Here is an 18,311-nt window from a genome sequence, read left to right as displayed (position 1 = left end):
ACGCTGCCACAACCTAAACCATTGAGATGGGGAGAAAACCTTATTTGACAGATTGGCGCTGCCATCCGGTAGACTGGGGCCGCCGCTGGGGGTGGGTGGGGTGGGGGTACACGACAATCTACTGTGGAAGAAGGGCGGCAATGCGACACGTCCAAGAACTCTCTTATATTCTGACTGGAAGGTCGAGAATGGTACCTACAATGGCGGAGTATATATCATTTTGTCAGTGTCACCAAGAAGTGTAATTTGCGCATTTTACTAACCAGTGGTGTGGATTGTTGGAGCAAATTTTGGTTGTATTCTCCTATTATTTTGACGTGGTAAAAACCGAGCAGCTTTTGTAAAATTCGAAATGTGTACGTGAATTGGTGTAGATCTTGGTGCTGCTCTCTTACTTCAACAGCCAGATCGCAAGTCCACGAGTATTTAACCAAAAACTACCACATTTCACAAAAACGTGACAAAAAACTACCACTTTACGATTTTGTGTGGAAAACTATATTTTTTGTTCTAATCCGTGGCAAAAAACTACCAAGTCTCGAAACCGGTCGCTTCACCCGCGCTAAGCACCAAACTAACCAGCCGGTCCCACATTTCAGGCGCCACGGTGGCCAACCGATGCCCGCCGCACGTTAACGGCACGTCCGCGGTCGAAAACGGCGTCGTCAGAGGATTAGCATCAAATGGCCGGTCCCACGTTTTGGTGCATTGAACGCAAACCGACAACGCCATTTCCGACCGCGGACGCGCCGTTAACACGCGGCGGGCGGCGGTTGGCCACAGTGGCACCTGAAACGTGGGACCGGCTGGCCAATTTGATGCTTAGCACGGGCGAAGCGACCGGTTTCGAGACTTGGTAGTTTTTTTGCCACGGATTAGGATAAAAATGGTAGTTTTCCGCACAAAATCGTAAAGTGATACTTTTGTGTCACGTTTTCGTGAAATGTGGTAGTTTTTGGTTAAATACTCCAAGTCCACGGACACTTAATTGCGCAAAATGGAATAATATCTATACACGATCCTTCTTCCTTCTACTTGGCCCTGTCGGCCACCTGAATATACAGTATGAACTACATGCCGAGTCATGGATGACTAATTAAACTTCATTTGCGATCAATTAGCACCCGTGAGCTGGAAGCCAAGCCATGCATGGTCGAGGTCCCCGTTCGTCCTCCCCTTCCTCCGCCGCCGCCGAAGGACGTCGCCGGCTTTAGCCCGGGGTTGATGGCGGTGGCGGGGGTCTTCCCTCTTGCCTGCGCCGTGCGGGCGGTGTGGAGCTCCGCAGCGTGGGCGGCACGGCCGATCTGGCCTGACGGCGCGGCGGGCCTGCCTTCCGGCGGCGGCTGCCTCGGCCAAGGGCGGCGATGATGGGGTGCGGCAGCCGGCCCTGCCTCGGGGCTGCGTGGCGGCGTTCGATGGCAGCGGCCGGGTCTGCGGCGACATACCATCTGACCTCGGATCGGCGGTGGCGGCATGGAGGGCCTGGTGGTTGGGTCGGCACCGCGGGTTGTGCCCTCCGGACAGATCTGATTTGACCGGTGCGGCCTGCTCCATGTGCGGCGGCTCAGATCGGCGACGATCCGTGCACACAATACGTGATGGAGATTCTTCGAGCGGATCCGGGTCAAAACCTTGTGCTCGGCTTGATGCCAAGACCGGCGTTGGTGGCACCCTGTGGTGTCATTACCTTCTTGAAGATATCACCGTGGAGAAGCTCTAGACCTCTATCCGCTACCTCCGGGGGAAACCCTAGATCAGTTGATCGGATGACAGCAGCGCGTTGGTGTCGTTTCCTCCTTGGGGGCGTCATTCTTGGAGGCGTACACGGGTTCGAGGGACCAGCGGGCGCCTTTTTTGGTGGAGCGGTACTTCATCCTTCATATTGACGGCGGATCTCGGCGGCGTGGTGCAGTGGAGACTCGGCGCCCGATGCGCGGTGATGGACTCGCGCAGGTGGAGGTAGTTGTCTGGCGTCAAGGTGGCGTCGATGGCGGAGTGGCCTGACAAGGTAGAAGCCTCAATATCTGCTCTGAAAACGGACCTGTGGAAGATGGCGGCGACGACACATGTGAGTGCGTCAGACCAGTTTATGCCCCAGGCCCGGTATGTGGCTCGGCTGAGGCTTCTGACTTTTAATGATAGGCTTAGGTGAGTAGACCGGGTATTTGACATATATTGCCAAGATGGCGGATTCAGGCATTTTGTTGTAATACTTTGTAAGGTCCTCGTGAATAATCAATAAAGTGGCCGTATGCATCTCCCAGATGCAGAGGCCGGGGGTCATCTTTTTTTCTTAAAAAAAATTAAGACTTAAGTATAGCAGCTAAGCTTAATTAGCTTTGTTCGAACGCACGAGGCCCCTTGCACATGGCATGGTAGAAGTAAACGAAATTAAGCGCGCTATAGGACTGCGCATGAGCCTGGCACATGACCGCCCCGAGCAGACAGAGAGCACGTACCGTCAGCTCGACAGTCCCGACGCGGTGAGATATCTTTGTTTATCTGAAAAATATAAGTTTTTTGAGCTTGATGTGTATATATATAAATCACTATATAGCAATTTAAATGGGCGTAAGAGGAGCGTAAACAATTTAAATGGGGGTAATCTTCGATATTTCAGCACAAATTGGTAGCCAGCGAAACTGATTTACTACTCCCTTTGTTTCATAATACAATAATGTGTATTACTATATAGTATATGCTATAAAAGAAGATTTTGATCAATGATTACTTCCCTAATTTTTTTTTTGCAAAAATGATCAGATTTATTATAAAAGTTCACCAAAAGTACAAGCATAACAAAAACTACGCCAAGATTCCAAGACCACTGTTGCCGCCAGATGAGCTGATGACGCGCCGCTGTCACCGCTGCTTTACCAGACACGGCTTGACCTTGTCGATGTAAGTCTTCGTGCACGCGCCCGTAAGGACAAGCGCCCTGGAGCCACAATCATCGTCATTGAACACTTGCATAGATCTGAAACATCTGACACCTAATCTCCCCATATGATGCGAAACCCTAACCTCACCGCCTCAAAGAGACAACGGGAATCTACTTGGGTAGCTTATCGCATACATACGTTTTTTTTCTAAGCGAGTACTCCCATTATATTGGACTCCAAATCATCGGCTGTTTTTTCATGCTGTGTCCAAATACAAAAGCCAAAAGTACCAGCTTAGTCTCACTTAACATTATCATGGTGACGTCATGCATTATAGTACTAGCACTAGAACTGAACTAAAAAAAAGTGTCGTTATCAACCTAAAGAAATACCAGCTCGGATATTGCACTTAATTATTGTCACCTTGACATAATGCGTGCAAATCCCCCCAACTTTGGTGACATAATTGAGCAGGCAAACAGAAGAGGAGCAGCGGCAGAGCACACACATCCGAGATCCGGCCGGGCGAAGGATGATTCATGTGTCCCTCAACTGCCTGCCTGGCCACCAGCTGAAGAAATATCTCCGCCAGCACAGCCGCGCTTTTCCATCCGTTTCAGGAAATATCTCCACCAGCTGCCTGCGCTTTTCCGTCCACCCACCCCATCGCCTTCCTTCCGAGAAACCATGTCCATGGCGGCATGCATGCATGTGAGATTATCTTGAGTGAATCTCAACAGGAACAGGAGGAGGTAGTGACATTACAGGCATATCGTGATCATGGAGCTGGCTAGCTAGCTGATCCGGTGTGTGTCGAGAGGGACCCGGTGCTCTTTACCGGCTATACAGAGGCGCCTTGTCCCCTGGAGCGTGAGTCATCGGAACCCTCACAAGTAGTAACGATGCTGATCCGGTGTGTGTCAAGAGGGGCCCGGTGCTCTTTTTACCGGCTACACAGAGGCGCTTTGTCCCCTGCAGCTTGATTGCATCCGACACTAATCCACAAATTTATTTCGGCATTTGTCTGCCCACAGAGAATCAGTCCGCGAATAATGATGCTGAAGGCTTCCATTCAATGCTGCCCGCATGTATTTCAATAACGATTCAAATTAATCAGACAAAATTCATACAAACTAACCGGACAAAGTTCATGCAAACACGACGGATTTCATATAAACCGAAATAGATTCATGCAAACATAGCGGACTTCATATAAACCGAACAAAATTCATTATATTTCAGACATACTTGAACTAAAAGCGGAGCCCGTCTGACTCTGAAGGTATAATTTCAGACAAACTTCTATTCTAAACCTAATCTAAATGATCACCGGTGCCCGTTCCCCATGTCCGGCCATGAGCCCCGAAAACTGAAGCTCCGGCACTTGCCTTCGCCTCCTCCAGTTCCGCCTCAGCGCTCTCCATCTCTGCCTTCATAGCCTCCGCCACCGCAGCTTGAGCGACTAATAGGCCGACGATTATCAGCCCGCCAAGCTTGGCTTCGGCGGGAGGGGAAGATCGGTGGCCTTCCTGAGACGCGGGCGGCGGTGACCTACCATGCACTACTCTTCTCGCTGCTGGCGACGCCTGAGGACGTTCTGGCTACGTGGTCGTGGCGGCGGGGTCTGGCATTGGCGATGTCCTCGTTGTCGGTCTTGCGCCACACCTCGTCTGCCTCGTCGAACTCCTTGTAGTCACCCTCCAGTTTCGCCTCATATTGACCATACCTCCAGCGGGCGAGGCGGATCTCGTGGGCGGAGCGATAGGACTCGAGCAGTGTTGCCTGCTCCGCCACGGCCGTGTCCGGCGCGATCGCCCTACCGGCGGCAAGCTGCGCTTCTCCGCCTGCTGGTGTTCTTGGAGGAGCTGGAGGTTGTAGGCCGCGTCGGCCGCGCCTCCCGGAATTGCTTCTCTCACTCTATGTCCATGTAATGGGCACAGGCCTCGCCGATGGTCATGCTGCAAATGCACCGGCGAGAGTGGTGCCGGCTCGTCCTCTACCACGTCCTCCATTTGGACGTCACCGGCCTGTCGGCTGCCTGTCGGCCTGCCAGCCGGTAGCAATTAATGGTAGCCATCTCCTTCTTCTGCTCTGGCGACAGTCCGTCCAGAAGAGCTTTGGACCGCGAGGAGGCATGATGGGAGTGGTGTGGAGAGGAGAAAGGGACCGGAGACAAATGACTGCGGTAATGGCCAAGGCTGCAGATTATCTGGCGGACGAATGGCAATGGTGGACGGACGGACGGGTGGGGTTGGAGTAGGTTCCTCGGCAACCTCGTGTCATATATGTGGGCGCCAAACGGATGGCGGGCGGCCGCGGTGTCTTTTGAATGCGAAGCAATCGCATGCACCGGGAAGCGGCGCGGGCGGCGCTCTCTCGGCTAGCGCACCGCATACCCGCGAAGCTCTCTCGGCTAACGCCCCACTTCAATGCAGGCGCCAGTGAGAGGTCGCGTTCGCTCTGGTCGGGAAAGAATGAGGCACTGACGCTCTGGAACGGCTTTGACTGTTTTGGATAGAAAGCAAGCAGGGGTGAGGGAGATCGGTTTTGTGGGTTATGGCAGAAGCGGACGTGGCAGCAGTCCGGACGCCCACAAAGCCCCTTTAATTTGTCTTCGGTTTACGAGAAAAGATACGTCCGAACCAATAAACGGACCGATACAGATTCATATTGGATGACATAATATGTCCGAATAGCGTGATCCGAACATATGCAGACGGTTTGAGCATCGGTATCGGAGATGTCCTAGTCATCGAAACTCTCGCAAGTCGCAACAGAGAGTGGGAGAGCATGCATGCTCGCTCTGCTTTGCTGCATCCTGCTGTCGTGCATGTGCACCGTGGAGCGGCATGCATGAAGGCTCCACTCCACGCTTCCTGCAAGGTTTCTTTTTTTTTTCTTTTGGTCCGGCAGTAACAGGGCTCTGCTCAAACGCGGCATCATCGCAAGTGCACACGACGCCTGAAATTTTCTCAAGATTGTCGTACGGTCGCTGTCCCGTGAATTAAAACGGCGATAGTACGAGACGCACTAAGTTAACTAGTAAAAAGCCCGTGCGATTGCCACGGTCATTTAAAAAAATCTATAGATAGCATATGTAAACATAACTATAGGTTAAAATGTTCGTGCCATAGGAGGTTTAGTCCCATCTTGCCATGCGAGGAGCGAGTCGGCTTAAATAACAGTGTCGTTCGAAAGTGATAAGCATTGATGGCTGAAGATTATTGCGTGTCATTGTTGACAATGTCCCTCAAAAAAGGAGTATTGATGGCTGCCCGACTCTTTTTGCTTCGTAGGTGCAGTGTGTAGTCCGACAGTAGAGGGAAGGTCCGGTGCAAGGGTGGCGGCGAAGGTAGCAGACATCCGATGGAACACGGTCATAAAGAAGAACTTTTTAAAAAATATATATGAAGTCCTAAAGGAGTATGCATCTGACTTGTGAGCATTTTACATGCATATCCCCCTTTACTTCCTTGACTATACACTTAGATTAACATCTCTATGCTACAAATTAAGAAAATATAAAAATACTTTATGTAAACAATACAAATTCACGATATCTATCTTGGGTGGTATCGTAGGACACTACATGAAACAATATCACAAATAAACATCTTTGTTGAATGTAACTTCGCCGAGAAAAATAGGATGGCCCTCTTGTCTTATATGAAGAATATAAGTATATATGTCAATACAGAAGATAAGAGGGCCATCCTATTTTTCAAAGATTAAAAATTAGGAATTTACAAGGGAGTTCCAACCCTAAGGCAAAAGGAAAAAATAACAACAAGATGTTGTATAGGATGTGCTGCCTCTCACAAGCATCTTTAAACTGCTTAATGTCACCTTTTGTGAGGAATGTGCTAAGAAATCGCAATGCAAATTTACATGTTCAAATTTATCAAAAGAAAGTACTCACGGGACTTCAGATAAGAGCAAAACCTAGCATGCAAATACCAAAGTCATATTCTTTTCCATCAACAGTTCATTCTAAACTCCCGAGATTCTTGATATGGTATGACATACTAATGCATCAATATAGTGCTCACATTTTCCCCTTGGATCGATTAATTGAAAATAACACTCAACCATGGACATGTACTATTTCTATTATTATTTTTTGAACTGGACGTGTATCAACCATCTAATTCCCAAAATTGACCAAAAATCTAATTTCTCTTCATCTCAATCTTTAGCAGAAAGCTATTCTATTAATCTAATGTCTTTTGCCCAGGATACTCTTTGCGGGGTCCCCCTCACGTCGTCTCCCTGAGTGAGGCTCCCCTCCCTCCCTCCAGTTCCCCCTACCCCTAACCCCCTCTCTCCGCCGCCGGCGTGCGCCATCGGGCCTTGCTCGCTTGGTGTTAGCGCGGCAGCCCTGACATTCCCCGCACGCGATGCCCCTGCTCGGGAGGTGGCGCCTGGCGGCGGTGCTCCTAGGTTGTCAACGGGTCCGGTAGCGGCGCAATGTCTCAGGTTGTGCAGCACCGAGTGGTGAGGTGGCAATGGCGTGGCTGATTGGCTGCCTATTTCGGAGGAAAAAAGACAATTGCTAGACCAGATAAGAATCTACTTACTGCTTACTCTCTTCCTCGAGTACTCCTCTTCTTCTCTCGTCTCTCTGCAACCAGTCAAGCTCACCTGACGGCACCGCCGCCTGATGGCTCGACCCCCTTCATCACAAAACCTTATACTTGAAATGATATTGAGAGTACACCAAACTACACAGTAGGATTCCAAACTGAACCTTTATATCTAGCATATCATATCTATTCCATATTTCAAAATGCAGGAATACGCTGCAACTCTGCAGCAGACAACACCATGTACTTGTTCTGTTACGCTACATTGCCATTTACTCTTTACATGGCCTTCTGTTCATCAATAACTAAACCATGCCCAAAAGAACTGGATTCCTTTTAATTCACAATATGGCAATCCCATGTAAAGCTTGCATTACTGAGATAAAAAGGAAAGCGATCGACCTCCTTAATTAATTAGTAGGACCTTGATCCAGCGCTTAGAAGCTTGCATACTGTGATAAAAATAAAGTCAACGAGCCTGTTGTATGCACAAGAAGCAAGCAAACAAACAACTTAATTAATTATTAGGACATCCATCGCTAATAATGGTTCAAAGTACAAACAACTCTTGAACCATTTATTATTAATCGGAGGAACCTAGTTCAGTGATCAAGCTTGTAAGATCGGACATACTGTTACATATAGGAAAACCATGGGAAACAACATAATCGAAAATATTCATAGATGAGGCCCAATATAGAAAACCAAAGGTGACAAAAATATGGCAATGGAAAATGCCCTCTAAACTGAACTAAATAACCCCCACCAATTCTGATCCATGAACATTTTGCCAAAGAACCAATTCATGCCATAATATTATGCACCTACAAATTGTGTCTTCCTCTTCCTCTATCACCTGGAGGAAGTAGATAGTGATCCTTATTAAAAAATACCATAATATATCATGAAATAAACATGAATAAATATACGTAAATAGAAGGTACGTTAACACAATCATAAAATTAAAGGCATGGTTCTTCATTTATTTTCTATCTGCTTTGCTCCTCGTGTCTTCTTCCTCTATTGCCTCACCCCATCCGTCGTTGTTGTGTCATCACGTTCCTCAGTACTGAGGGAACAAAACACAAACAAGTAATCTGAGAAGAGTATTTTTTAGAGAGGCATGCGGACATTGACATATCAGGAAAACGTCAATGACTAAACATTCCTATCAGGATTGCTAGCTTTACTCTTGGAATGTTGGAAGTGGGTGTTGAATGAAATATATATACTGTCTCATAAACTTCTTCACTTTTTGTTCAAGGATTTACCTTCATCAGCTACTGAATTTAGATTCAAACCAACCTACCCAAAGCCACCAACACATAAATCAGGCAACATAGCCTAAATCACTATATTCAACTCGGGGTGATGATTCGAACTGCATCTACTCATTTAGGACGGTTGGATTCCAAGTTTCTAACCACCAAAAAATCATTAACGTGCAACTATATATCACAACAACCTGCAAATGTTCAAATTTCATATTAGTAGGGTTCCATGCAAACCTTGGCATGCTACAAGTAACGCAATAAATTTGAAATTAATATGTTTGGAGTTCCACAAATCTCAGCCACGCACAACCAAAACTAAGAAGCAATGAAAACTCACCGGGGAAACGATTGAGGAAGAGATCGAGCCCGAGCCCGTGACACGAAGCAGCCCTGGCCGCCAGGTGCCGTTCCTTCCGCCTCCCCATCATGCACAACCATGTAAGCAAGCTGCACAGAGGAGTCGGCTCCGGGGCCTCCGCGTCTCCTCCCAGCTCCAACAGCGTGCCGCTAGTATCTCCAGTAGCAGCTCCGGCGGCGTTCGTTTCCGTCAGGAACCTCCACATCAGCGCCTAGCTCGAGCAGCAAACGCACATCCACCACACGGGCGTCCCCGCCACGACGCGTGCAACAACGTCGATGGTGCACTTCTTGTCGCCTACATCCTCCTAACCAGGCGAGTGCACACATGCACCCCTCGGACCACCCTACCACAAACTGGATCATCGTGTGCCCGACAGTCCCGCCCATCCTCCACATCAGACTTCTTGGCATGAAATCTCTGCATTCGTGAATATATCCATGGCCACAATGTGTTTGTGGGACAGAATCAAATTCTCCAAATTAGTGGATTGAGCACCAGACCCGGCAACTGACAAAATTCATTGGTATCAGTGGATCATTGTGTTTGTCCGCCGAATCGCCGATGCTGCGGCGGCGCACGCTTCCCTAGTCCGCCCAAATCACGGACGCCGTGCACAGTGCCCTTTGCGCTCGCGACGCCCACTGCACCGCCTTCGGCACCGTGGGTGTGCTCACGCCGCTGATGCCCATGGGTCGTCGCTGCTGGCCACGCAGCCAGGGAATCGCACCGCCGCCGTGAATGATTCGAACCATTCCAAGACTACAATATGAGCGATCTGGGAGGAGTACGTACAGGGAAGTTGCCCTTCCCATTCTAGGATTACAAAGAGCGATTTCTGGTTCGAGTAGGTACAGGCAGAAAATATGATTTCACTATGAGAAGATTGATGGTATGGGATTTGCATCTACTTTTGTCAGGCCTTGGCGTCAAGGGAAGAAAGAGGTTGTGTTCCAATTTTTACATGAGAGATGTGCCCTGAATTAACTCGAACTATGGTAGATGGGGATTGCATGCCGATTTTTTCTGTCTTCTAAAGAAAGAGGAGAGACAACCGAAGTAAGGAATAAAATCGTTGGGGGTTGATTCTGATCGATCGATGGGACGGGTTGTGAATGAACGAACGAACGACTTACGGACTGCTCAGTGTGGTCGTCGTACGAGAACTCAGCTTAAGCAAAAGAGTAATTGCATGCATGTGGCTATCACGTGACCCCGGGGATGGGAGCGAGCACGTCAACTTGCCGCGATGCGAGGACGGGATATCATTCCTTTGTTAAGAGTAAAGTGCACTTTGATTGGACAAAAGTGCGCTTAGGCGTCCGACGTGGAGATATTAAAGCGGTGGCCTTACTGGTGTTATGCCAGCGATGAACATCTACATCTAGCTAGTGACACAACTGCCGGTCGATCCATGAGTACTACTCCCTCTGTAACTAATTTCAAAAAAAAAAGGTTTTATATTAAGTTACAAAATGACTATTTCATTGGATTAACCTTTATATATAACTATACATCCATATAAAGTTCGCCCAACTACACTGGAAGACAACTAATTAAACGTCTTGTATTAATTTTCCTGCTTGCGCGGCCTCACACATGCTACCATACGAAATGATCAACTCGTGAATGAACAAAGTGCCAGAATGGAACATTATATTCGTGAGATGCACCATGTATGCATTATCATCATTATTAAACGATGATCAATCTTCCAAGTTGATGGCATGAACAGCCAAATTAACATGAGAATTACATCCGAGATCCATGCCCTGGACAGCTACTTCCATAGTCCCATCCATTTCCATCCTTGATAGAATGAATCCCACAGGAATTAGGAATCCTGGAACGTGTAATTAACGAGCTGATTCCTTCGGTGTCAAGATGGACGCATTGTTAAGCTGCCATTGCCAGCTCCAGCCGCGGCGTAATTAGCGCAAGTTGAGAGAGGGCGCTGCTGCATGTGCCTGGCACTCATCCTGCTCCATCTCTCTCTCTCTCTCTCTCTCTCTCTCTCTCTCTCTCTCTCTCTCTCTCTCTCAGACTCGCACACACAAACGAACCTCTGGTTGATCATGGATTATCATACTCTGCCCAGGTAGGCGAGGATGCGAGGAGAGACTAGAGATCCATGGAGTATAAAAGCACGTCGAAGTGGTCCACACAAACCACAGCCAAAGCATAAGGAGATCCAGTAGAGAAGAGAGGCGCACCGGCCCTTTCCAGGCCACCAGGCCACCTGGCCCTCTTGCCCTCGAGTTCAGCTCGGATGAACGATGATGTGAGGAAGCAAGAGAAGCAAAAGGGAAGAGGAGGCGGAGGTGGGAGTGGAGGAGGAAGGCTGGCGAGGATGCTGCGGGAGCACAGGGCCAGGCTCTACATCATCCGGCGATGCGTCGTCATGCTGCTCTGCCACCATGACTGATGCTCGCTCCGCCGATCGATGTTTACCTGCGACCCTGCCCCTGTTACATCATCTCTGCTTGCTCCTCTGTCCAGCCACCATGTATCTAGGTTAGGTATTGTTGTTTCGATCTTGGTTTTTCTTGTGCAGGTTCGACAGATTAACTCCTTGGTGTACATATAGGCAGGGACGTAGGTAGTAGTTGTTTTCTGAATTCTGACGGTTACTCTTGGTTTCGAGGTTTGTTGGTAGTGTGCCGTGGTGCTCCCAAGTCCTGCAATGGCGAGGATGCACATGTATCGATCTGTTCTGGGTACTCTGTTGGCATCTCGGTTGTGTTTTTCCTCTCTGGCAAACGAAAAGGCCTAAAAAAAAGGAGGCCATGTCAAATGTTATTGGTCTTCAATCTTGTGATTTTTGCTGCAGAGGCGTGATTGTGACCAAATGTTCTTGGTTCCTTCAAAGATCATATATGGCCATGTCAAATGTGAGCATTTTTACGAGCTTAATTTGCGCACGGTAGGATCCAAATGGAACCGACAAGAGTACTAAAGTAGTCTGTGTATTATTTGGTCCACATTCAGTTAGTTGTTGGCTACACAACCAAAAAAGTCTTGATGTATAGTAATTAACCAACTAAAATGTATACTTGTGGCACCGAGACTACTGTTTCAGCATTGGAAAACCTGTTTTTCCTATGTATTGACTAGCTGGATAGCCCGTGTACTTGAGCGGCTAAATGTAATAAACATGGTTTTATATACTTGGCATGGTCAACTTTAGCAATGATATATCATTCATAATGTAAGAATTGTAACTAAAATGATGTCTTCAGAAACAATGATTACATTTTGGTGCAAATCTTTCTATAAGGTTCATTAGATTGTCTAGTGATTGTTTTCTGCAACAAGAGAACGCTGATGGCATTGAGATCCGTGGTCCGTACAAAACCATAGAGTTTCCTACTGTTTTTAGATGTCCTCTTCCACCCCTTTCCATTTTTGTCAGGGTCACTCCTGGCATCTCATGGGGTCAACGGGTAAGACCATACCTCTATGTTTTCTACTAATGTGCTTCCCCTAATCCTTTGCACATTTCTGTGCTCATAATCCCTTTGAGGTAATCTTGCCCGTTTTTTCATCTAGTTTCCTTGTAATCACTATAATCATTAAGTCTTTCATATAAATGTTTATGTAAGAAAAAAATCTACAAAAGACAAATTTGATAGTTGCACATGTACAGTGGCGATTCTACCAGGGGGGCTTCAATAGGCTGAAGCCTACCCTCCAAAAATCCTATTTCAACTAAATATACTATACTTGCCATTTATACCAAGGTGTTTTACATCCAATAATTGCAATGCGTTGCTAATTAGACCTAGGAACTTGCTTTGAGCCTACCCTTCATTTCCGTGCTAGATTCGCCACTGCACATGTATACATATGTGAGTACTATGAAATTTAAAAGTTGTAGTCCTAACTTTATATTAGTTTGATATAAATTGGCACTTTGGCGTCCAAGTACACATATATTTAAGTTTTTTTACTGAATTTTTATACTTGCTAAAATTTATATTATCATCATTGTCAGCCGCCACCTCCTCTTCCAAGAAAAGAGGCTTAGGATTCCTCTGCCTTCCGCTAGTCCGCCTCATCTCTGGTGGCCCTAAGGCCATGGAGGCACGGTAAACCGCAGCCCTCACCGGCAGGAGGGGTCTTGCTCTGGATTTAGTTGTTTTTATGAGTTTGTCTAGGGTTTGCGTCCTACTCAGGAAGACGAGATGGTGGCGGCTCCCTGGGGATGGGGTATGGATCTCCACACCTAGCCCCCGTCTCGGTGATGCATCTAGCATCGTCGGAGGGTGTGAAGAGGTGTGTCTCCGGTGGATCTTACAGGATTCGGTCGGTGCTGGTCTTCGGTGGACTTGTTTGGATCCAGTCTTTGTTCGTGTGTTTATATGTTGGATTCTTTTGATCTATACTTCTCTTCATCAATGACGGTTGCTGATTTGGTGTGCTGGTCCCGTGCGGCCTTAGCATGACGTTCTTTGTACTGTCATGACATGTAAAATATATCGCAAGTTTTCTCGCAAAAAAAAAAACATTGTCATCACTCCTGAATTTGTCTGCACTAAAGGATCTGCCCCCAGCCCCCAACACACCTCTTGAGGACGATGAAGGGAACCTAGTGTTTCCTAATTAATTAATGGAAAACACTTTATTTTCGGCAAGTGATCATGATCCTAGGCTATTTTTCACCTTTCTACTCGAGGTCGGACTCTTCTTCTTCTATATGTTGATGACATGATCGTCACTGGCAATGACCTTGAGTATATTGCCATTATGAAGGCATATTAGTGAGCAGTTTTTTATGTCCGATTTTGGCCATCTTCGCTATTTTCTTGGGATTGATGTCTTTGCTCTAATAGCTTCAGGCCTCCATTGTGTTCTTCCACATCTTCGCAGCATGATCTCTAACAACATGTTCTTTCCCCGCTCTAGTTCATTATAGCTCCAGGCCTATTTGGTGCTATGTGGGATAGTGATCCTCTAGTTCAATATAGCTTCAGGCCTATTTGGTGCTATGTGGGATAGTGATCCTCAGGTCATCATTCACTTTTTGCTAATTGTGTTTTTCTTGGTGGTTCTCTCATTGTCTAGAAGAGAAAGAAACAGACTACAATTTCCCGTTCATGTGTAGAGGCCGAGTTGCGAGCTATGGCTATTTTGAAACCAGAGGTGACTCAGTTACAGTGGTTACATATGGAGTTTGGTGTTTTTGCTAGTACACATACTCTGCTTTTGTCTGACAGTACAGGTGTTATTGCCATTGTGCGCGACCCTGTGAAGCATGAGCTCACCATGCATATTTGTTTTGATGATTTCTTTTTTGTGCGTGCTGGTGTACAGGATTAGATTATTGCTCTTCAGTATGTGCCTTATGTAAAATTAGAAACGTAAAAACATAGTGTAAAATGTACATAAAATGCATTTTTCTGGTCTTATGACCTATATTTTTTTCTTATGCAAAATTTTACGCAGTGAGTTAATATGAATGTAACCACTTGTATTCCAAATGTAATTTATTTTTGAAATGATTGTAAGATTACGTGGGGGTGAAGAATAACTTATTTTGCACCCTGGATGATGAATGATATTACTATATATTCAAATATATATATATATATATATATATATATATATATATATATATATATATATGTAGGTATGTACACACACGCGCGCACGCAAATACAAAGGAGCATTCGGGTGCCACACCCCCCTATATTCAAAAATAATTTATAAATTCAAAAAAGTTTAAAAATCCCAGAACTTTTTATGGAATCAAACATGACCAAGTATTGCAGTTGTATAAAAAAATTAATAAGGAATGACTTTCATTGTGTCAGGGGTCAAAGATTTGCCAAAAAAGCTAGATACAAGTACTATTCATGCTATATTGTCATCATAATGTTTTTTCCTTGAAGTCAAGGGAATCACTTCTTGGCCGAACTTTTATACAAATGCAATACCTGGCCATATTTGATTCCGAAAAGTTCCAGGATTTTTCTCCTTTTTTTTGAAATACTCAATTAGTTTTGAATGTGGAGGGGTGTAGTACCCGAGTATTCCATTATGAAAGTAATAAGATAGACTAATAACATATAGCACATGTTATTATTAGTCTAAGTTACTCTTCATCGTGACCAATGGTAGTGCTACTACCACCACTGTCCTCTTGCCTTCACGCTTAACTATTTTTTTTACGTACCTGCTTGCATGTCTGTCAACTAAAACCTGTTGCATGGTTGTCACATCGTGGAATGTTAACATGCTAGAACACATTCGCAAGGTGAACCAACATGTGGTTGGATGGTTAGAAGGACAGAAATGATAATAGTATCCCCTGTCCATCAGAGTTTAAGTCCCAAACTTGATATTGATGATTGCATTTTTCTGAATTTATTCTTGGTCTTTCGTCGATGTGCGTTTAACGAGAGTAGCGTGTCGGCTTAGTCTCCTGGAAGTGCTCATAGGAATAGGATGTGTGTGTGTGCATTCATAGTGATGAGTGTATATGCATATATATGAGCGTCTGCGTCTGTATTATGTTAAAAAGTACAGACTCACAATTACTCCCTCTGTAAACTAATATAAGATCTTTTACATCACTGAAATTAGGCTCTTTGTTACACATCACCAAAATTACATAGGGGTTAAAATGCGATCTTGATGTGTGGTGTTTCGATTTTCCGGCATTGTATGGTTCATCCGGCAGATAGAATAATATCTAGAACACAAAATACTAACCCCTGAATAATTCCGCCCGTGTATATATTTAGCTATGCAGGGACCATGGTAACACATGACTTGACAGGAGTTTCAAAATATTATCGCCCTTCTCGCTATTATAATCATAACCTAAATCGCGCGCCGGAAAGGAAAACTGCTAGACTAGCTAGCGTGCCACATAAAGTATTTGCTCTGGCCTGTAAGATATGATTTCGTGTCCCTAGGACAATCACATATCATATCATATCGTAGAACTGTATACAACCATATATCACATAGCTAGCTGCTACTAGTTCCGATCATATGAGAACTGTGGAACACAACGGGAGCCGTCCCCATAATTAGCTAGATTAATAGGAGTGCGAGCAGGGGCATAGCTAGCTCTGTCCCTTGCATATGCATGTGGTTTCGTCGTCCCGTCCGCTGACCCGGCTGTGAATTAACAAGGGCTATAATACGGTAGGTTGGCACTAAAAGCGCAGCTTAGTCAGAAATCATCTGCAAAAGCGGCAGCTTAGTCACATGTGCTGGCGCATGAGACCCGAGCGGACGGAGCGCAGAGTCAGCCACCACCCTTGCTACTTGTATGCATGATTGTATCTTCAGAAGCAGAGATATGGGATTTGATATGAGCGATATCTCCTCTGTCATTGAAAAGGAAATGTGTTCGTTGTGTCTGGTGCACCAGTAAATTCCAGTTTCTTTTCTGCAAACTGTCAAATAGTAATTCGTTGGGTTTGGACTAGTTATGCGTGTGTGATCCCACCCAGTTCGTCCAGCAGAACAGTTTGGGAAGGGTCTGAAAATTCGGTAATAACACTTGTGAGAATCTACAATTAAAATGTAGGGTACTAATATTTGTTGAAACTTTCGAGTTCTTGAATCATGTGTTTGTATTTAAACTGAATTTTGAGATAATTTAGAAATACTTAGCAAATTGGCAAAAAATCTTGCATGTATTATTCAGATTTTTTTTAGGTTTTTAAGGGGAAAATAAGTTAAATGACTTCAAAGGATTTTTATTTGAATAGGATGCACAAAAATTTAAAATTGCAGCATAATTTTGAGAACAATGCTATATTTTTCATTGTTTTTGAGATAGCTCACCATTCATGCCGAATGGTGACTATAAACACTATGGAAGAAATGTCAACTTCATACCAAGTTAAAATGGGACAGATATGATATTTTTACTTTAACAGAGTTACTGTAAGTTTTTTTAAACATGCTGTGATGTGGAGTTGATGTGGGAACCATCTTAGCTGCCGCATGGGCGTGCCAAGTGAGCATGAGGTGTTAAAACAGGCACACCTTGTTAAATGGGGGTAAGATGTAAATTATGCACAACCACTAGTAGAAAAAGGACCTAATGTGAGACACATTAGTCCCGGTTTGATTTTGGCCCGGTACTGATGGTACCATTAGTGCCGGTTCGAACGGCTATGCATTAATGCCGGTTCGTGTTGAACCTTTAGTACCGGTTCGTGCCACGAACCGGTACTAAACGGGTGATGGCAGGCTGGCGTCAGGCCGGGGCCCCACGATCACCTTCAGTACCGGTTCGTGGCACAAAACGGTACTAAAGGGCTAACATTTACTACCGGTTCGTGCCATGAACCGGGACTAAAGGGGTCTGATCTATAGTCCCGGTTGGAGATACAAACCGGGACTATAGGGCAATTTCCAAACTGTACCCCCCTCCCCCCCCCCACCCCCCGTGTATCGCCATTTCAGTTTTGAAAAAATCAAAAGAAAATGATAAAAACTTCAAAAAATAAAATACTTCGAGAGGTAGTTATATTACTACATCTACTAGTTAGGAAATTTTGAAAACTTAAATTTGGACATGTTTTGCAAAAAGTGTAGGGAAAATGTAAAACGGCTACAACTTTTGCATACGATGTCGGAAAAAAAACGTATAATATATCAAAAAATTCAGCACAAAAATCCGCATCCGACCTGTTTGCAATTTTTTAGAATCCTCAAATTCCAAAAGGAAAAAAAGATATGCTCAAATTTCAGTTTTTTTAATTTTGGTTAAATCTGGTCAAAGTATGGTCAAACTACTTATTCAAGAAGTATTAATGTTAATACATAATTATTCAAGAATATTAGTGTTACTAAATAATTATTTTAATTTTTTGAATTTTGGTCAAATCTGGTCAAACTATGATCAAACTACGATCAAACTTATTCAAGAAATGTTAGTGTTACTAAATAATTACTGTTTTTTAGAATAATAGTTTCAAGCTCAAACGGTGAAACGTGTGACCTAATGCTCAAGCTAAACTGCTGAGGGTTAATAGGATTTACAACTTACATTAGTGAGGAAAACAACAAGTGCAGACTTGGAAAGTAGGGGGAATAGAACTCCGAAGTTAAGCGTGCTCAGGCTGGGGGAGTGAGAGGATGGGTGACCGGTCAGGAAGTTAGACGATTTGTAATGAGTGATCCACACTTGAGCAGTTAAGAGGGGTGATTAGAGACTAAGGGGGTGTTTGTTTCCAGGGACTTTTTT

General features: G+C 45.3%; 1 protein-coding gene across 1 annotated transcript; it reads left to right on the top strand.

Annotated features, from left to right (window-relative positions):
• Positions 1-2,414: 2,414 nt before the first annotated feature.
• On the top strand, positions 2,415-11,895 carry LOC119355246. Its single transcript, XM_037622035.1, has 3 exons — positions 2,415-2,533; positions 3,354-3,382; positions 11,431-11,895. The coding sequence occupies exons 1-3, from the start codon at positions 2,415-2,417 to the stop codon at positions 11,520-11,522; spliced, it is 240 nt and encodes a 79-aa protein (XP_037477932.1). The 3' UTR covers positions 11,523-11,895.
• Positions 11,896-18,311: the final 6,416 nt, after the last annotated feature.

Source organism: Triticum dicoccoides, chromosome 1A, assembly GCF_002162155.2.
Source record: "Triticum dicoccoides isolate Atlit2015 ecotype Zavitan chromosome 1A, WEW_v2.0, whole genome shotgun sequence".
NCBI classification, from domain to species: Eukaryota; Viridiplantae; Streptophyta; class Magnoliopsida; order Poales; family Poaceae; genus Triticum; species Triticum dicoccoides.
Note: the sequence above shows the minus strand (reverse complement) of the source record. Positions and strands in the feature narration are given on the sequence as shown.